The 19,923-nt window shown below is 34.7% G+C and overlaps 1 protein-coding gene across 1 annotated transcript in view; it reads left to right on the top strand.

Moving 5' to 3' along the window:
• The window catches only part of LOC148948375 (U3 small nucleolar ribonucleoprotein MPP10), an 87,590-nt gene extending 68,596 nt beyond the window's left edge, over positions 1-18,994 (top strand). Inside the window, exons 8-11 of the mRNA XM_089093903.1 lie at positions 7,581-7,742; positions 11,621-11,729; positions 15,558-15,757; positions 18,807-18,994. Of these exons, the coding sequence (XP_088950029.1) occupies positions 7,581-7,742; positions 11,621-11,729; positions 15,558-15,757; positions 18,807-18,974 (639 nt within the window). The 3' untranslated portion in view covers positions 18,975-18,994. The remainder of the gene's footprint in view (positions 1-7,580; positions 7,743-11,620; positions 11,730-15,557; positions 15,758-18,806) is intronic.
• The last annotated feature ends 929 nt before the right edge of the window (positions 18,995-19,923 follow it).

Below are 19,923 nucleotides of genomic sequence, written 5' to 3'. Positions count from 1 at the left end.
ATTTTATTCCTGAAAAGTGAAAATGTTGCAGCTCTTCCCCTATTTAACACTTCTTTAATTTGAGAACTCCATCCACCATTACTTTGGAAAATCTAACCAAGATACTTTATTTTTTCAACTACTTCTATTTGTTGTCCTCCAAATGCAAATATATTATCTATTTTTTCATTCCTTTTACTGAAAACAACCACTTTAGTTTTCATAAAGTCAAGCTGTAACTTTTTCATTAGTAAATATTCCTCAATTAAATCAAGTAATATCTGAAGCTCCCTTGCCGACTCCGCCACCAACGCAGTGTCATCCGCAAATAATAACACCGAAAAATTAATTTTTTCCAAGACACAGCTTTGGAGCCCGTTTTTTTTTCCAGAAACTCCACCATATCATTCAAAAACAAACCGAACAGTCTCGGGGACATGGCGCTGCCCTGCTTCACTCCTTTCTTAGGGTCAAATAGCCTGGAAAATCCCAAACCTGCAACCCTGACCATAGACTTAGTCCCTGAATGCATACCAACAAATAAACGAATAGAACTTAAAGGTAGACCTACATCTCTTAAACACTTTTCAAGGAGATGTCTATCTACATTGTCTAATGCCTTTCTTAAGTCTAGAAACACAACATACAGCGTTTTTCTACCTGATCCATACTTCTCTATCAGTCCCTTAACACAAATGCTCTATCCGACGTACTATACCCTCTCCTGAAACCCCCCTGCTCCTCTTTAATTACCCCATATCCCTCCAACCATTCATTCAATCGATTGTCCAAAATCTTTTCTAAAATTTTACTAAGTGCAGGCGCTAATGCTATCAACCTATAGCTATCATGATCTCTAGGACTACCTTTCTTAAATAGGGGTACCATAATCGATACTTTCCATAGCGAAGGCCATACATCACTACTTATAATTCTATTAAAATAATTCACTAAAACTAGCAAAAACAAAACACCAAGAAACCTCTTTAAAAAAAACTGCTGGTATACCATCTATTCCTGGCCCTGATCCTCTCTTCATCTTCTTAATAGCTTTCCTAACTTCATCTGAGGTTACCTCCTTCACTAACTCATAATCTTTTTCTTTAATTGGAAACTGTGGAGCAAAACTTGTTTCTTCACTATCAAGGCCACTAGAATCTTCATCTATACTCTCAAGAAAACTAGGCCAAGTATCAGCTTCAAGGATTTGTAATTGGCCTTTTCTTTTTCTATTCTCCTGCCTTCTTCCTGACCAAAGTTGCTTTGTATCCCCTACCATATAAGCCTTCTTTATCCCTTTCTGTTCCTCTCTAATTTTCTCCCGTTTTTCCTCCGTTTTAGCCTATTATATTCCCTTCTCCTTTCCTTAAACCGTAATAACAAGCTCTGCCTTTCTTCCTCTACAGAGCAAGCATTTACCAAATCTAATCTCCTCCAATCTCCTCTAACTCCTCCAACTCCTTTTTAAAAGAACTACATTCATCATCAAAGAAAATATTTTTCCTTTTCATATTTGGTTTCTCTGACACACGAGCAAACTCATAAATCACAAAACCTAAATCTTCCAAAATTTCATCTGTATCTCTTGTTTCATCATGCAAACTCTCAACTTTTTCAATTATTTCAGGCCTCAAAAACTCCTCTTTCATCAACTCCAGCTCCTCCTTACTCCATTCCCTCTTGAAAAACTTCCCTGAAAAACGAAGATCCTTTGTAACCCTACTAGTAGGACTATCACCTTTTTTATTCCTTGGAACTCCTCTTCCAAGGCAAAGCTTAATCTCAACTGGTAAGTGGTCAGAGCCCACGACCCTAAGAACCTCAACATCAACTGTCAGTGCCACAACTCAATACCAACCAAAACATAATCAATTACAATAGGGTTTATCCCCAACAGACAGGTAAACTCACCCTCCTCCCCATCCATCCCAAATCCTCCATTTCCAATCACTAATGGATTATCTGAACACAGTTCCAGAAGTCTTTTACCCCAAAAATTAACCCTTCTTTCAATATATTTGCTTCTTCTACATGTCTTATAAATATCAGGTATCAGATCCAGCGTATCAACAAAAGATACTTGACTTATCTCCTTAAATATTCCCGCACAAGCATTAAAGTCACCTCCAACCAGAAAATAATCATTATCAAAACGAGATCACAATTGCTTAAGCTCATCCTTTAGTAAATCTCATGTCACTTCTACTACATACGAACTATTCTGGGAGGGCAATATACACGGCACCTAAAATCAAACTTTTACCACTAACAAGATGAATCCGAACCCATATAATATTCTCCGATACACTAGAAATTCGACAATGTGTATAAGCAAATTGAAACCGAAATTTTCATTTTTCTATATCTTTTCCAATATAAATAACAAAAGTCAGGCTTAAATGAATTAATAATTTCGTTAAATGTAAATTTTGTTAAAGTTTGGCCTAAAAATTTTTTTGAGATGGGGGGGGGGGGGGTTGCTAATTAAGATTTCGTCCTGGGCACAAGAGTGGCCATAACCGACAGTGAGATTAGTTCCCTCAATTTTTTGGGGTTACTCATTTACGGGTTTTTAAGTACCAAGGACAGTGAAAGTGTAATTGGGCTGTTTGAATTAATTTAGTGGAAACTATATAACCATATATATATATTTAAAAATTGTGTAAGTCGGGAATACAATTTTTAGTGAAAAAGGGCCTTCGTATGCAGTTACGTAGTTTTGGTAGTATCGTGTGCCAAATTAAAAAAAAGGGTGACAAGTAAGAAAAAAAACCTAAAATCACTAAAAAGTATGGTAAAAGTATTAAAAAAAGGGTGAAAAATAAAAAAAAGTAAGCTAAAAACCGAAAAACCTAAAAGTATGGTAAAAGCAATTTTTAGCGAAAAGAGCCTTCGTGTGCAGTTATGTAGGTTTTGGTAGAAGTGGGTGTCAAATTAAGAAAAAAGGTGAGAGATCAGTGAAAAGTAAGCTAAAAACCTAAAAATCTAAAACGTATTTTACAAGCTAAAGATAAAAAACTTTAAGTTTTTTACTTCAACAATTTTAATGGTTGTTAATTGAAATATGTACCCTTGATATTTCTAGAATCTGTTGAGGTTTGAGATATCGACCCTATATATTACTTTAAGAAAGAACGATAGATAAAAGTTAGTGATCAATTGAATAGTAAGTGTCGTGGTCCAACCAGAAATGCAACAAGAGAAAAAGAGAGTATATAATGGAAAATAAGGTTGGATAGAAGGTATGATCAATTAAGTAGTAATTGTCGTAATCGGAGAAAAAAGGAAGAAAATCAAAGTATATAATAGAAATAAAAAATGGGAATGTTCTTTATGATATGATATATATATTTTTTTTTCGTTGAACGAAAGAAAAATTAAAATATAGCGAAAAAAATATTTTGAATTTATTATCCTCGTCTTTTTTTTCAGCATTATGACGTTGTGAACATACTAAAACTTTGTATAATATTCAACGTATATTCCCTTGTTATTTAAAAACACGAACTCACTTTTCCCTGGTCAATTTTCCTCCCTTGGACCTTCCCGCCCTTGATCCGGCTCAACAAAATCCCTATTTAATAATTTGATAATTTATAGTTTGTTCTTTTTTTTTTGGGGGGGGGGGGCATGAAGAACAGCTAAGTTGTTCAGTCGCCTCTGTCCCGTTTTGTTCAGTCGCGTGATGCCCGTTTAATAGCATCACGTCATAGTTGTCACGTCATAGTCATAGTTTAATATCATCATAGTCGTCATGTCCTAGTCATAGTTTAATAGCATCACGTCATAGTTGTCACGTCATAGTCGTAGTTTAACATCATCATAGTCGTAATGTACTAGTCATAGTTTAATAGTATCACGTCATAGTTGTCACGTCATAGTCATATTTTAAAATCATCGTAGTCGTCATGTCCTAGTCATAGTTTAATAGCATCACGTCGTAGTTGTCACATCATAGTCATAGTTTAATAGCATCACCTCGTAGTTCTTAGGCAAAATTTTACCGTATTGCTCTTTTTATAGAAGCAGATATGTTTCTTTTGTCGTTTTCAGCCCAATTAGTTGAATCCCGACAAAGACCTTATAATATTACCACTACTACTAGCAAATCGCTGCAGGGCCATGCCGCCTGAAGGCAACACAGCTGCGTATATCCTCTTCCACATGTTTCTGCACCCTACAAGAGATTGGAGCTCTGCCGGCACTGGGATATGCTTGGGGTAGTTGCTTGGGGTAGACAGTAGTAGTAGTCTTAAATCAGCTAGTCTTTTTAGTACTTGAAGATTGAAAAATAAATAAATCAATAGCAAATAAATAGTATAAAAAAAGACTTGGAACCATTTATAAACGTCATAAAAACCATGCCAACGAGCAGAAAATATACAAGTCTAAACTTATTGTTTAAAACTGTCATAAGTTTTTTCCTCTATCTCCGGAAGGGAAACCCTGCCAACGTGGACTCATAGTGGCACCAGATTGGACCTTTGACGAGTTTTCCTACCCAGAACTGTGATTACAAATGGTATACGAGGGTGACCTTGAGGAGTGGGTGTCCCTCGAACAAGCTAAGGCATTGTAAACGACACAGTGAATGAAGTGGTATGGGCTACTCTCATAAGCTGTTAAGACCTGGACCCTTCAGTTTGTTAATGATCATTCTCATATTCTTCAAATTATAATAACTCCTTATTACAAACTAGCACACATTGTCGCTTGTCATTGTAAATTAGATTTATTTTATTAATGATTGTATTATTTATTTTATATATTATTATTATTTTATTATTTTATTTCAGCTAATGATTGTGGTGATGTAGTGACTTATTATCTTTTTGAGTGTAAACTTCACGAAAATGAAAAAAAATTGTAACGCAAACCAAGTTATAAGAGTGTCTGAATTCTGATATGTTTGGAATTAACAAACATATATGCCGGAATATGCTATAACTACGTGTCGAACATTTTTAATATACCCAGTTTTAATCAGTTAATTAATTTAGTATTAATTAATGCTAAACATATCAGAATTCACAAACTCTTATTGTTGGGTTTCCATTTCATTTTTTTATTTTCATGAAGTTTACACTCATAAAGTTTACACGAAAAGACAATAAGTCTCTAATTTGGAAATAAATAGGCGAAATTCTATATAATAATGCTGTTTGACTAAAATATCGGGCCTCCATTATGAAACATTTCAACGATCAAGAGGCATTCAGTGACGTTACGTTTTCAACGATTTATCTGGTTTCACGAAAGAAAAGAAGTACAGAAATATAGTTCATATTTCCTAAAATTGAAAGAAAATGGTTCTAATTATTTTGAAATAAAGTTTCAAGGTTTAGTATCAATGGATCTGGGGAAAAGTCAGATCCAATGTTTAAAGCCAATGCCAGATCCAGCCATAGTCTTCCTTGAATGGAATTGGAAGAGGCCATAACGAGCTACTTTAAATAAATTTGAAACTTCATGGGAGAAGGTAATGAGTGAATATTTGGAGAAGTTGATTGAGAACTAGGTTTCAAAAATAATTTTTGTGTATGTATTATTAATGTATTTCCACGTGAAAGGGATGGCCTATGGTGGAATGTCACCCTGAAAACAGGGAATGGTACTTTTGTGGTTTGGTAGTAGTTTACCAAACCACATAGGATAGTAGAATTTTTGTCGTTTGGTAATTTGTTGTAGTATACCTTGTTTTCATCAATTATCTTTGGATAACCAAAATAAACATTAATTAAAAATAAAAGACCCTCCCCCCGAAATACTTTTCCGACTCGTAAAAACGTAAGAAAAAGGAATATGGACAAATTTTTTATGCGTTTTCTGAGGGTTTTTTGTGCAAGTCCTCCGAAAAACACCCCTCCGAAAAAAACATTTTTGTCGTTTGGTAATTTATAGTAGTATACCTTGTTTTCATGAATTATCTTTGGATACCCAAAATAAAAGTTAATTAAAAATAAAAGACCCCCCCCCCCCCGAAATACTTTTCCGACTCGTAAAAACGTAAGAAGAAGGAATATGGACAAATTTTTTATGCGTTTTCTGAGGGTTTTTTGTGCAAGTCCTCCGAATGGTAATTTATAGTAGTATACCTTGTTTTCATCAATTATCTTTGTATACCCAAAATAAAAATTGATTAAAAAATAAAAGAAAGTTTTAAATTAGTGTAGGTGATACTAAAGGTTGAGATTTAAGTGAAAAAGATTATTTTGTCACCGAGAGGAGAGGAAGTGAGATTTAATAAAAAGAAAAAAAAAGTGAATATTTGTATAGATCGGGATGGAGGAAGAGCGTGCGCATTTGCTCTGTATTTTGCACTATTTTGTAGATTAGATAGTGGAATTCTCTGTACGGGTTTTGTAACTGAACAAAATTGTTCGTTCATTTTATGTACCAGGTTTCGGTTTATGGATAGTTCTTCGGGGTTTTGACTAAAGAACCTCTTCTTAGCTATGTTTGTGTCTCCATTGTAGAACGTTATGGACACCCTTTTCGAGAGGGAGGGGGTTACAAAAGTATTTTTTTCGAGGGGGGTTTACGAAAAACTTTAAAAAACACATCAAAAACTTGTTTATATTCATTTTTGTTGCGTTTTTACGAATCGTACAAACACTTCGGGGATATGGCCGAAACACTGGATACCGCCTTTTTTGTGGGTAGAATGCACTTTATTACGTGTCGAATTTATGGGTGTGATTTTTGATTGACACAAATTTATTGGTGTCAGATTTATTGGTTTGATTAATATTACCGGTTTTGTACCGGCTTGTGGTATTTGTGCCAAATATGATACAGTGACAGTTTTATGTGGCACGCAAAAGCGAGATCGTTATATAGTATTCAATGTGAGGTCGTTATGTAACATTGCGTAGCATTCGTTATGGAATGTCCATGGTAAAACTACAAAGACTACTTGTACAGAGGGGAAGGGAAGATCCCACCCCTGAGATTGGTCCGAAGGGAAATAAAATAAAAATGTAGGAGAAGCATAATAAAATAAAAATGTATAAATAAAATGAGAATGTAAAATAGGCTGAGATTTTGTCAGGGCTGTGGAGTCGATTATAATTTATAGCCCATTCCGTCTCCAATTCCGACTCCCGACTCCAGACCTTTTCAATATACCGACTGCGACTCAATTCAGCGAAGTTCATTAAATTCCATGACTGCGACTCCACAACCCTGTTTTAAAGTCCTGTTTACTCCAACTCCGACTCCAGACATTTTCAATATACCGATTGCGACTCAATTCAGCGAAGTTCACTAAACTTCATGGCTCCGACTGCACAACCCCCTTTTAAAGGCCTGTTTAATCCAACTCGACTCCAGGCATTTTCAACATACCGATCCCAACTCCGACTATTCAGCAAAATTTACTAAAACTTCGACTCTCCGCTCCACATTCCTTGATTTTTTCCCTTCCACAATCATAGGCTAACTGTAATCGCATTCCATAATAAAGTTAACCATAATTATAATTATAGGTAAGATTTACCGTGTATTTATACGAGATCTCTTGTTTTTGAATCGGTATGTAGCCTATATACTACATATGAATATAAATGAAGAGACATAAATGAGATTGAATTTTTTTTCAGGAATATTTAAAAGCTCAAGAGAAAACAGAGGAAGAGAATCCTCGGCTTTTGGATCCGCTTGAGGTCGATGTCAATGAAGCACATGAAAAAATTAAATCGGCTATGGAGAGCCTTTTTATGAAATTAGACGCCTTAGGAAATTATCATTATACGCCAAAGCTGGTACATTTTATTGTTTAACTATTTAATTTGAACTCTTTACTTTTCTGAGGAGCCGTGTTGCTGGTTGAACAATATTCTTGTTGTTTTCGTTTAATTTTTAGGTGAATTTCAAATTTTAGATTTGTATATTTGATCTGGAGACTTTGTAATTGATTAGTTTAAGAAACGTTTTTCAATTGAAGTAAAGAGTGACTGCTTAGTTTTTGGAGTTATCCACTGAAGAATTAGCCGATGCTCAAGATATGGTTCTTACCACAGCAACATCTAGTAAAAATTGTAACTAAAACATATTCTTAGAAATGGGTTCGAGAAATTTGATGCTTTGGGGAATTATCATGATGCACAGAAGCTGGCATATTTTATTATTTCATTATTTAATTTGAACTTGAGAAGCAGGGCTGCAGGCTGGACATTTTTCTTTTGTTTTTTGATTAATTTTTAACTAAATTACCTTTAGGTCTCTATATTTGAACTTGAGATTTCGTAAATAAATATAAAAAATGTTTTTTTTTGTGGAAGTAAGGAGCGAGTTTGTTCGATTTTTGGAGTTAGACGCTGAAAAATAACCTGATGCTCAAGATATAGCTCAATGAGTAAGACTAACTTATAAGAGTGAGAACTGGTACTAGTGTCGACGAAAACGGCATCTAGTGTTTGGTGACCTTAAAAAATAATTGATTAAATTTGTATAGTAATAAAATTAGTGAAGTAATAAGGGTCTGATCTCAGTTCCTGACAGGAAAACGATTACAAAACTTGAAAAATACCAAGTGTCGCCAAATGCTAGATGGCATTGATGTTTACCCATACTCATTGACTTCGGTTTCACGTCGAAAGTGGATTCGATATGTGAAGTCGACTTAGAGGGATCGATTTTTAATTTTTGACCTTTTCTGAAAACTTTATTCGTTTTTATGTTTCTAAACTTTATCTATATTTTTATAGATAAACTTTATTATATAGATATATAGATATAGATATACTTTATCTATATTTTTATAGATAAACTTTATTATATAGATTTATAGATATAGATATACTTTATCTATATTTTTAAATTGTACATATTTGAAGCAATGCATATATTACGCATCGATGCGTATGACAAACAGAAAAAAAATTAGTTAAAAAAAATTATAGTCGAGAAAACGAGGGTAATGTCAGCCAGTGGATAGAAAAGAAGCGAAAAGGATAAAAGCAGATATTTCGGCAAAGACCTACGCTAAGCCATCTTCTGTGCAAAAAAAGGAAAATTTAAGAAAAAACTAACCTTTTGAAATAAACTCAAATAGAGCAGGAGAAACACTGAAACAAACAATTTATTTTTAATTTGTTTGTTTGTTTGTTTGATTAATTGTTTCTTCTGCTCTGTTTGAGTGTTCTTCAAAAGGTTACAAAAACGAACAGGGTGCAAAAATTGAATATATGGAACCCGCTGTACCCAACCATTTTTATTACGTTTTTTTTTCGAGTCGGAAAAACATTTGGAGGGGGGACAAACCCCCTAGCCCCTCCCCTGAATACGGCCTTGTTATCGCAGGATTATTTTGTTCAAAATATGTCTGCTCAGATTCCATTGTCCAGGGGCGTAGAATATCATCAGTTATTGTTTATTACCGATGCCTTCTACTGTGCTGAGTTTTTTCTTCACTTTCTTTTCTAACTTATTATATTGATTAGATAAAGTATTATTATTTATTGATAATTAATAATATTCGCCGTGTTAAATTAAGTTTTGCAGCTTATTTTTTTTATTCGCCGTGTTAAATATAAGTTTTGCAGCTTTTTTTTTTTTCTTTTAGCTCTTAATTTTTTTTTTATTATTAAGCCGAAATTAAAGAACTCGAGAAATACAAGCCGGAAATCAAGCAAACCACCTTCTCACCTAAGAAGCAAATAGATAGCTGGATTTAGTCAGGCACTTCAGTTTTTTCAACTGAAAGTAAAGAGCAGCATTAAAACTTAAAACGAACAGAAATTATTACGTATATAAAGAGGATTGCCCCCTCCTAAAGACCTCGTTCTTTACTCTAAAGTTTGAATTTTATTCAAATTCTTTAAGAATGACCCCTGAATCATAAAGGCCGTTTAATTGGAATAAAGGGCTCTTTTGAAAGTACTAATAAAAAATTTTAGCGTAAAGATCGAGGTATTGACGATGGGGCGAGCCCTCTCATATACGTAATAATTTCTGTTCGTTTTAATTTTTAATGTTGCTCCTTACTTTCACTTGAAAAACTTGTTTTTTTTAATTCAATTTCTGATCGTTTTTTAAATAATGCTAGGAAGGCCGGCGCCCCCTTCATGGAAAATGTCCTCCTCCCATGAAAAATCCCTCCATGGAAAGATCCTCCAACGTAAACCCCGTCCCCCGACCCCGCCACCAGAAAAAATCCCCCTGAAAACGTCTGTATACTTTGCAATAACCTATACTTCATGTAAACAATGGGCAAAGTTCACAACTTGTAGCCCTATCCCCGGGGACTGTGAGGGAATAAATCATACTCAAAGAGATAGTTATTAGATTTTTTCAACTATGCTGAACAAAATGGCTATCTCAAAACTTTGTTCTGGTGACTTTGGGAAAAATGAGTGTGGGAGGGGGCCTAGTTGCCCTCCAATTTTCTTGTCACTTAAAAATGGCACTAAAACTTTTAGTTTCCGCGCGAATGAGCCCTCTCGCAATATTCTAGGACCTCTGGGTCGATAAGATCACCCATGGAAAAAAACAAACAGATAAACACTCATCCGTGATCTTTCTTCTGGCAAAAAAAATACAAAATTTCACTTTTTTGCCAATAGGAGCTTGAAACTTCTACAGTAGGCTTCTCTGATACGCTGAATATGATGGTGTGATTTTCAGTAAGATTCTATGACTTTTAGGGGGTATTTCCCCCTGATGTATCTATTGGTATCAAAATTATAATTATTTTTAGATGAACCGGGCACTGTTTGAATAGAAATGGAATGCAATTATAGAAATTAAAATAAAAAGAAATTCGATTGCGAATGAATTCTCCGCATTGCTGTTAACGCAGTTTATTCATTTAGTGGTTTTCACTTTCTCAAAATAATTTCTCGTTATTCTACATTTTGTTTTAGCGTTATAGAAAGGCAGTGTGGTCTTCATCATTATTTACGCCCTTAGTGGTTTAGCAATATTGCCAGCAATTAGGGATTAATTGAAAATGCTTTTCGTCGAAGTTCAGAAAGAATAAAACTTTTTACCGAGCTTAGAAGAATATGCATTAGAATATTTCTGAATACATGCATTTTTTTAGAATTTGTGCATTAGAATAATTATTATATTTCTAATTATTGGTTTATTATTTTTTGCTAGGTTTTGAATATAATTCTCCAAAATCCATTTACAGGAAAAATGGTAGCAAGAAAAATCAGCAAAAAGAAACTTTAATTTGTAATTTGACCTTTGTGGAATTGAGCTTTCTATATTTGATGTGTCTCATTACTTTGAATACTCACTTTTCAAAACAAAACTTTATTCTACTTTAAAATGTATGGTTTTTACAAAATATATACAATTAGTCAACTGAATACTGGCTTTTTATATCAATTCACAAAAGTATCTTCTCAATTTATGAATAAATTAACAGTGCATTAATATTCTAATTATTAGTGTATTTTTTATGCTTTTAATATAATTTGCTGAAATATGTGTTCCATTTTAGCCATTTTGGGTGACTTTTCAGATGTGGCTAATTTTAGGTCTGATTTTCTTCTGTATTTTTTTCATATTCCATTTTGGCTAATAATTTCTCAGCGGAGCACCGCTGATGAGCTCGCGCTATCCATTTTTTTTTTCAGCCATTTTTTTTTTAGGAAAATAAACTAATGCAAAATTGCATTTTTTTTTCTAGCCCACTCCCAAGGTTAAAATACTGACGAATACGCCTGCGCTAGCTGTCGACGAAGTTGTGCCTATTTCTGTGAGTGATCAAGCTCTTTTAGCGCCAGAAGAAATTAAAGGTATATTGCTTTACATAATTTGTTCATAATCTACATACCGTATACATAACTGAATGTATAGAATATGTTGGGTTTTCAGTAAAGCGCAAATGACACCTAAACCACTTGGAGATTTTAGAGTAGGAGGGGGGCACTTTTATTTGTTAACCTGTATTAACCTTGGAATATTCTTTTTTGCTGTGTTGTTGTTGCTATTATTACAAATAAAACACACATTAACTGAAATATTAATCGTTTTCAGTAAAGTGCAACTGGCCCTCTTACAACCCTCCTTCCCAAAATGATAAAACGAAAAAAAATACAAAGAAGAGAAACCGAGGATAATAACAACCAGTGAAATGCAGAAGAGAACTATGCAAATATTTGGTCGACTCCTCTGTTCGACCCTCCTCAGTGCAGAATAAAATAAAAAAAAATAATAAAAGTTCGAAGGGCAATATAAAAACCGAACCTTAGACCATTATTCGGCATTGAGGATGGTCAAGTGGACGTCTCGACTGAAATATTTGCAAAGTTGCCTTCTATACTTCACTTCACTTCTATACTTCACTTCTTCTATACTTCACTGGCTGTTATTATCCTCGTTTTCTCTTCTTTGCAATTTTTTTCGTTTCATTGTGCTTACCCAGTGTGGTCTCAGAAAATATTTAAGTATAGGTGTATTAAACAAATTGAAGGTATACTATTAATTAAAGGTATATAATTAAAGTATGTACTTATTGCTGATAGTATAGATTATATTAAACTAATAACACTTAAACTCAAGCTGGTCTATATTGCAGGCCTGTACCTGATATTTTTACTACTAAAGGGTTGTGATGGGAGGAAGGTGACTCGATTATTTCTTTAAACAACCCGAAAGTAAGTTTATGTGAGTCATTTCTTATGGGGGGGGGGGGAGGAAAAACGCTGGGTACTCTTTTCCTCTTGATTGGAATAGTTTAGCGTCCAAATAGTTGTATTCAGCTCTTTTCTAATAGGAGTCAAATTTCGTAATGGGAACCAGATTTCACATTACTCGATGAAAAAAAACCCTCTATGAACATGAATAATTGCCTATTTTTGTTTTGGATAGAAGTTGAAAATATTGTTTTTCCGGCTGGAAAAATTATGTCTAATATATATGAAAACCCCCTATATATAAAATTCATATTAATGTCTGAATTTCCTTGCTTTTGCTCGTACTGACTGCCTTTACTATGGGATTTGTGGGTAGGAATTTGTATTGAAAAGCTTCAATCGACCATGAATGACTTCTGAATCCTGAATTACTCCTGACTCGAGCTGATTTTCGCCCTGCCTAAGTTTACCTCGGTTTGTTTTGGATGAAAGCTGAAAAGTTTGTCCTCCTCAGATTTTGGAAAATATCTCTCTTGTATTTTCATTTAAAAAAATGCCCTTCTTGCCCTGCTTTTCGGAAAAAAGTTGTTTGTATTCATTTAAAAACAAATAGAAAAGACTTATTACCCATCCTCCGCGTTTCTGAGAATTGGCCCGGAAGGAATAATTTCTTTCTTCCAACCATCCCAGAAAAACCTCACTAATGCGCTATCAACTCATTACAAAAGTCCAAAAAAAGAAAACGGAGTAGTATCTGTAGCGTCATCCGTAAATAACCCATTGCTACTCTAATTTCCACTTAGTTGATCTAAACCCTATGGGCTAAGGAGTCGCAGTTAATGCAAAATAATCTAATGCTCCTGATCTTTTCTTGTACCAAGGTGGGTTAATGTCTAAGAGCAATCCCCATACCCTGGTTTTAGCAGCCTTTACTGGCATTTAGCAGCCTCATGGCATGGTTTTAGCAGCCTTTACTGACTTCAGTTCAAACAATCAAATGGGAGGATATTCCACAAAATACGCTGCCTCATGGTCAGACACCGGGAAGGACGCCCATTGGCTGGATGGTGACTGAAATGAGCAGTTACAGGTTCAATTTATGCATATTACCCTCACGGGTACCATGAGACGGTTGTCATCCCCAGAGAAGCTTCTTTAACTGTCTTGTTTTTATAATAAATTTAGATTTATTAATTAGGGACAAGGGAGGAGAGATCCCTTCCCTTCCAAGAGGAAATCACGTCGGCTTTTGGTAAGGTAGAGGTTGTAATGATAATATCTTTGCTCTTCGCCTCATTGTCTAGCAGTTTTAAAGGATCTACCCTCTCCCTGACCTTGATGTTCATGAACTTCATTGCCGCCTTCGACTCTGTCACTCGCCAGAAACTTTGGAAACCCTTGAGAATGACGGAATGCCGCTGAAGTCAATAGAACTGATGAAGGCATACAACGCGAGTCAGTGGGCCGAGTTCCAGTCTATGGCGTAGAAACTGGTGAGTTCCTAGTTGAGTACGGATCAAATCAAGGGTGCTTCTACTCCGTTCAATTAAGGTGCATAAAAACGCACTGCATTCTTATCCAAGCTTTCATATAGATCAGAATCTCTCACTGACTTACCTTGATCATGCAGATGATGTTGACCTCCTCTCAGACCTCGAAGGAGCCCAACATGCTTGATGACATGACGGCCCGGACAGACCTGATCAGCATGAAAATCAGCACCGAGAAAACAAAATTCGTGGCTATTAACCACAGAGGACTAATCTCACTAACTGTCAATCAAGTTCATCTGGAATAAGTCAACCCTTTCTCAACCAGCTGTCAACTTTGTAGTGACGGATCTTCCGACACTGATGTCTCATAGAGAAGGCAGAAAGTACAGACAGTTTTGCCTCCCTTTGTAAACCCCTATGGCATCGCTGCGAAGTTAGTGTCCGAGTGAAAGTTCAATTTTACATGGAACTAGTCTCCACCGTTCGTTGTCTATGGTTGCGAAACGTGGTCAGTAAAAGTGCAGCAGGAGAATACACTGAAGGTGTTTGAGCCTACCTGTCATCAAAGAATTCTCAGAATATAACAATGTTACCATATATTCAACGTGAATTTATGTCGAATGTGCATCATACAGAGGGATGTTGGGCTCACTATTAAAGAAAAGCGCTTGAAATGGTTGGGCCGTGTATTGCTTCGAGCCTGTTAGCTCGTGCAGGAGACTTTAAGGAGGACAGAGGAAGAACTGGTGGAATCTGGCCAAGTCAGCTCTTGAACCTATCGAGCGATTTAGAAAGCTTGGTCATAGATGGTCAACACAGTGACTCTCATTGGCAGACAGCTGGAAGGAGATTGCTCAATATGTTCCAAAGAGGTCTTTAATAATATCGATGCCGGGTCCGGTGTAAACGCCTGATTTCCGCACGGATAACCTAGTCATTACACTACCACTTCCACATCCTTAAATAGTCCAAGCCACAATGGGCCTTAGTTAATCCAAAAATAATCCACTACAAAACTAAAAGTAATGGGATGACAAGCGTATGGGTTGTGTCTAACCTCCAAAAACAGGCACTTAATCCAGTATCCACCATTTTTGTCTTCTAGGCTACCTGAAAAGATGTCCTTGTTCAACCCTTTCAACTTCTTACAACCTCAAAAAAGGAACTTTTTTCCTTTGGAACTTGTTTTTAAGTTTTGGGAATGATAAACCCCACACCAACCGATTTTTAAATTTACTTCATTTCAAGAAATAATGAAAGATTGAAAAATGTAAACTACATATTATAAAAGCCTTACTTGTTTTTAACTTGTTTTTGTTTTTGAACTTGTTTTTAAGTATTGGGACGCTCAGTCATTAAATATTAAAATTCGATATTAAATAGAATTACAAAATAAGAATAAAATCATTTTATTCACAAAATTATTAAAGTTGTATTGATTATTTGATTATATTAGTTTTAATTAAGTAATTACTAATTGAAACAATTATTACAGAAAAACCAAGAGGGGAGGTGAAAGGACAGACAGAACGAACGATTACGGATAAAAAGCGAGAAAGGCGAATGAAAAAGTCTCTGCAGCACGATAAGAGACTTAGAAAAGAAGACAGAGAAAGGGAGAACAAAGATAGCAGTAATAAAACTGCGGCACTCGAAAAGCTCGTCAAATCTCATAAAGAGGGCAAAATATCTACGGTAAGTAAATAGTTACTACTTATTCTTCTCTCTTCTTTGTTCTTCTACTTATTGTTCTTTGTCCGACTTTTATACTTCTTTGTTTATTTCAATTTTTGTCCTTTGATCTATCTTAAAATTTATTTATTTTAGGGAATAAAAAAAAGGAAAAAAAAATTGATAAGGGACTTACCCAGGAAGCCATTTGGGGGCTGGTTGGAGGCGGAAGGTAGCACCCATCTCCATCTTGAGGGGGCTTCCGCTTAGTTCCGTGTAGCGGTATTAAGGCCATATCTAAGGGGTGGGGGTTTTTCGGTCCGACCCCCTCCCCCCTCCGTCCAAAAAATCCGGCTTGTGAAAAGTGGCAAAAATGTCCACAAACAAATTTTGATGCGGTCTGTAAATTTTTCTTGTACCCCCTCCCCCCCGCCTTCTCCCTCTACCCGAACAAGAACCCTTGATACGTCCTTGAGTGGTATCTATTTTTGTTACTTAAGTTTTTATTTTATTTCTTTAAACATCTTAAGTGTCTACCTTAATATGCTACTTTAATATAGAATTTTTGAAGGGATGAAAAAAAAAATCTACTTTCGTTACTTTAAGCCTATACTTTTATTTCTTCAAGTGTCTGCTTTTTATTTTTTAAGTGTCTACTTTAACTTGCTATTTTAATCTAGAAGGATATTGTTTTTTGAAGATGCAAAAAAAAGCCCAACAAACTGCTAAAATCATGGTGGACGAGCCCAGGAATCCAGTCGAGTTGTGGAGGCGGGGGTCAGGATCAACGTATTTTCTGGTCGGGGGGGGGGGGCTTAAGCTTGGTTTTGTAGAGTTGCATCTATTCTATTACTGTTTAGTATTTGAAATATGTACTTCTATTACCTTTTATTAGAGTATCTACTTTACTTATTTAATCTAGAAGTTTTTTTTTTTTTTGTATTAAATGCAAAGAACAAAATTTTACAAACAAAACTGTATCGAGCTGACGGGAAAAAATAGCAATAAAACATTTACTTACTATCTAAATGATCATGCACGAGTCAAGAAGTCTTGTCTTGGTGTAGGGGGGGGTGGTGGGGGTGGTGAAGGCCAAGCGCAACTAATGTTTTTGGTTGGGGAGGGAATTCCGTTTAGTTTTGCGCAGTTGTATCTGTTTTATGCTATTTATTATTTTGAAAATATACTTTTATTACTGGTTTTAAGCTAAAATCAAAACTGTATTGAACTGGTTTTTAGCCGATGAGCAAGAATATGATGGAAAAGAAGGTTTTCAAGGTGTTAACTGCAATTAATGGATTTTTGACTATTTGTTGCGTGACTATAATTAGTGAATTAGTGACTATAATTTGTGACTATAATTAGAACTTGATTTACCCCCTTTTTCTTTGGCATAAAATTTGCGAAAAAAAATGAACAGAAATACTCGTTTTTGCACTAATGTCTGTCTGCTTACCTCGGGTTTTTTTTCCTCCCAAATCACAGGCTGATGCTCTTAATTCCCCAAATGAAAACCTTGTCTTTACATCATGTTACAGAGCAACAGAGGCGGCTTAGGGGGGAGGGATAGAGTGGGTGCTTGCTCCGGGTGCAGAAATTTTAGGGGTGCAAAATTTCAAATAAATAATCTAATATTTATACTCATCTTGGATATAATCAGTTTTTCCCATATAGAGTAAGAAAAGTCGGATTTAAATGAATGAAAAAATTGGTTACTAAATTAAAATTTTGTTAAAATTCGGCCTGAAAATTTTTGGGAGACAGAATGGAAAATTATGTTCGCCTTTATTCGTAAGATATTGGGAAGAGTACAGTTCAAGACGTAGGTACGTCTATGTGCAACAAAAAAATCGTAGCTCACTTTGGCCTTTTGCCAAAATGTGCTGTCAAATGCCAGCATTTTCTTAAGTGCTTTGATGAAGACGCAAAATATAAATTACCATTTTTTTCTTCAATACAAGACAGCATTTCCTAGCTGGCTTTATGTATGAAAGCTAAAAATAAAAAAAAAAGAAGAAAAAAATAGAAGAAAAAAAAAGAAGAAAAAAATAAATAAAAAGAAGCATATCAAAGTTCCCTCTTTGCCTGTTTACACATTATAAGATAACGATGTACTAAGGTAAAATGTTCTAAATGTCCAAAATCTAAAATATCCTTGGATAATTTGTACATTTCAATTATTAGGTTTTATGTTAATTTTATGGATATATGAGGGGAAGGAGTCTTTAAAGTATTTTCGCGAGCCCACAGTGTATAAATATTAGACAGTATGATCGTCCCCTATCTCACCCATTATAAAGACCCGGACCGAGGTGCGAGTGCTCTGGATAACGTAAAAACATAAGCGACATTAGATCTTTTCATGGGTAGACAAGTCAGATTTCTCTTGAACGCGAAACTTGGCTTCAACGTTGGAACACTAAATTTTAAAGAAACTAATTTTAAATTAATTTATTCCAATACATACATGAAAATTGGTAATTAGTAGTGCAATGTTATTACTAGATGTTTTTAGGAATTAAAGTAGGTTTCGAAGACTCGAGTTGGTTTTAAAGGTATTTTGATAAAGTTTCTGCCAAAATCCGTGTTCCAGGGTAATTGGACCGCTGATGGCAGATCAAATGAGAGGAGCTCTTTGTACGCGCTACTGAAAGAGTATCTGGGAGGAGCTGTTTGTTCGCACCGAGAATGATGAGCCAGAAACCATCTGCGGTGAACTTACTGCTAATTATCTTTATGCAGTGCTGAAGCCATAGCTCGATGTCAGTTTCGCACTATTCGCTTTTTTCAAGTTTTTGCTTTTGAGTTATTTTGTAAATATGTTAAAATAAATAATAATTTTGCAAATAGTAATAAAAACATATTTTTTAAATTTCAGTTATTAGGCTTGATGTCAATTTTATAGATATATGGGGGGGGGGGGGTTGAAGTAGTTTCTCATGATTTTTGCGAGTTTGCCATAGTTCTATGTCAATTTTGTACTATTCGTTTTTTTCCCTTTAGAGTTACTGATTCAAAAAAATTGGCTTGATATTTCTATTTACAATTATTAATATACCCAATTTTATTTCAGTTGAAAGAGATTGACAAGATTGAAAATTCGTTGAAATCATCTCGCGCTTTCTTTGCCAAACTTCAGGATGAGGTGACAGCCAATATGACCAAAGAGAAGGAGAAGGGAAAGAAGAGAAAGGTGAAAACAAAGAAAGGTGTTTCAGCAAAAAAATTGAGAACATCTTGAATAAAATATTCTATTTTAAACATTCTTATGACTTATTTATTTACCAAGTTACAGAAAGTACCAGGTACAAAATAAAAAGTATGAAAAGCGCCAAAATTTTCTATATGAGTTAAAACCGAATGAAACTTCATTAAACAAGTTTTATCGTTAAAATTAATGTAAAGATGGCGATGCACTGAAGATGTAAATCTTTTTACTTTACCGTTATTCTATTGCAGAAATTTTGATTGAGCTATACTGCTATTGTTAATTAATTAATGTTAAACACATTATATTTTGCTGAAGAGGGCTATTAGTCATATAATACTCGTTTATACAAGTATACTCGTATAACCGAAACACTCGTTTATACGAGTATACTCGTATAACCGAAATACTCATTTATACGAAATACTTAATGCCCAGAAGCCTTTATCTACGAAAAAATAGGAAAAACAAGATAACAATCTTGCAATGTCATTGAACATGCTTATTACAATTAATTATAATAAGTTATTGAAAAAGCGAAAATTTTATTTTTTCAGTTATTAAAACAAAGTTCTTTGTAAAAGAAATGTTTTTTAGGCATCAAAAATGCAACAGTGACAATTTTGATGCTTAACATTTCTGTTTCTAACTAATAGTACAGGTGTTTAAAGCACAAAACCAATTCTTAAAAAAAGGGGACATCCTCAGAGCACAATGTGAAAAAATTAAATTAGTAGCAATAGATTGATTTGAGGCGAAAGGATGTAAGTTTTAGTTCTACGAAAATCTTTGCATTAATTAATAGGCTATTTTGATAAAAATTTCTTTTTCCTATAAAAATGAACAAATTGACGTTGCAATACAATCACTGTCTTCAGGAAATTCCTCATTAACTTCTTATATTTGTTTAGTTTGACTGAATCTGCATCAAACTATAAAGTGAGCAAAAATGTGGGTCGAGCTCACTTTATAGGGCTATAAT

The sequence above is a fragment of the Artemia sp. Qi Xiang Cuo genome, chromosome 9 (genome assembly GCF_049724085.1).
Source record: "Artemia sp. Qi Xiang Cuo chromosome 9, ASM4972408v1, whole genome shotgun sequence".
In the NCBI taxonomy this organism is placed as follows: domain Eukaryota; kingdom Metazoa; phylum Arthropoda; class Branchiopoda; order Anostraca; family Artemiidae; genus Artemia; species Artemia sp. Qi Xiang Cuo.
Note: the sequence above shows the minus strand (reverse complement) of the source record. Positions and strands in the feature narration are given on the sequence as shown.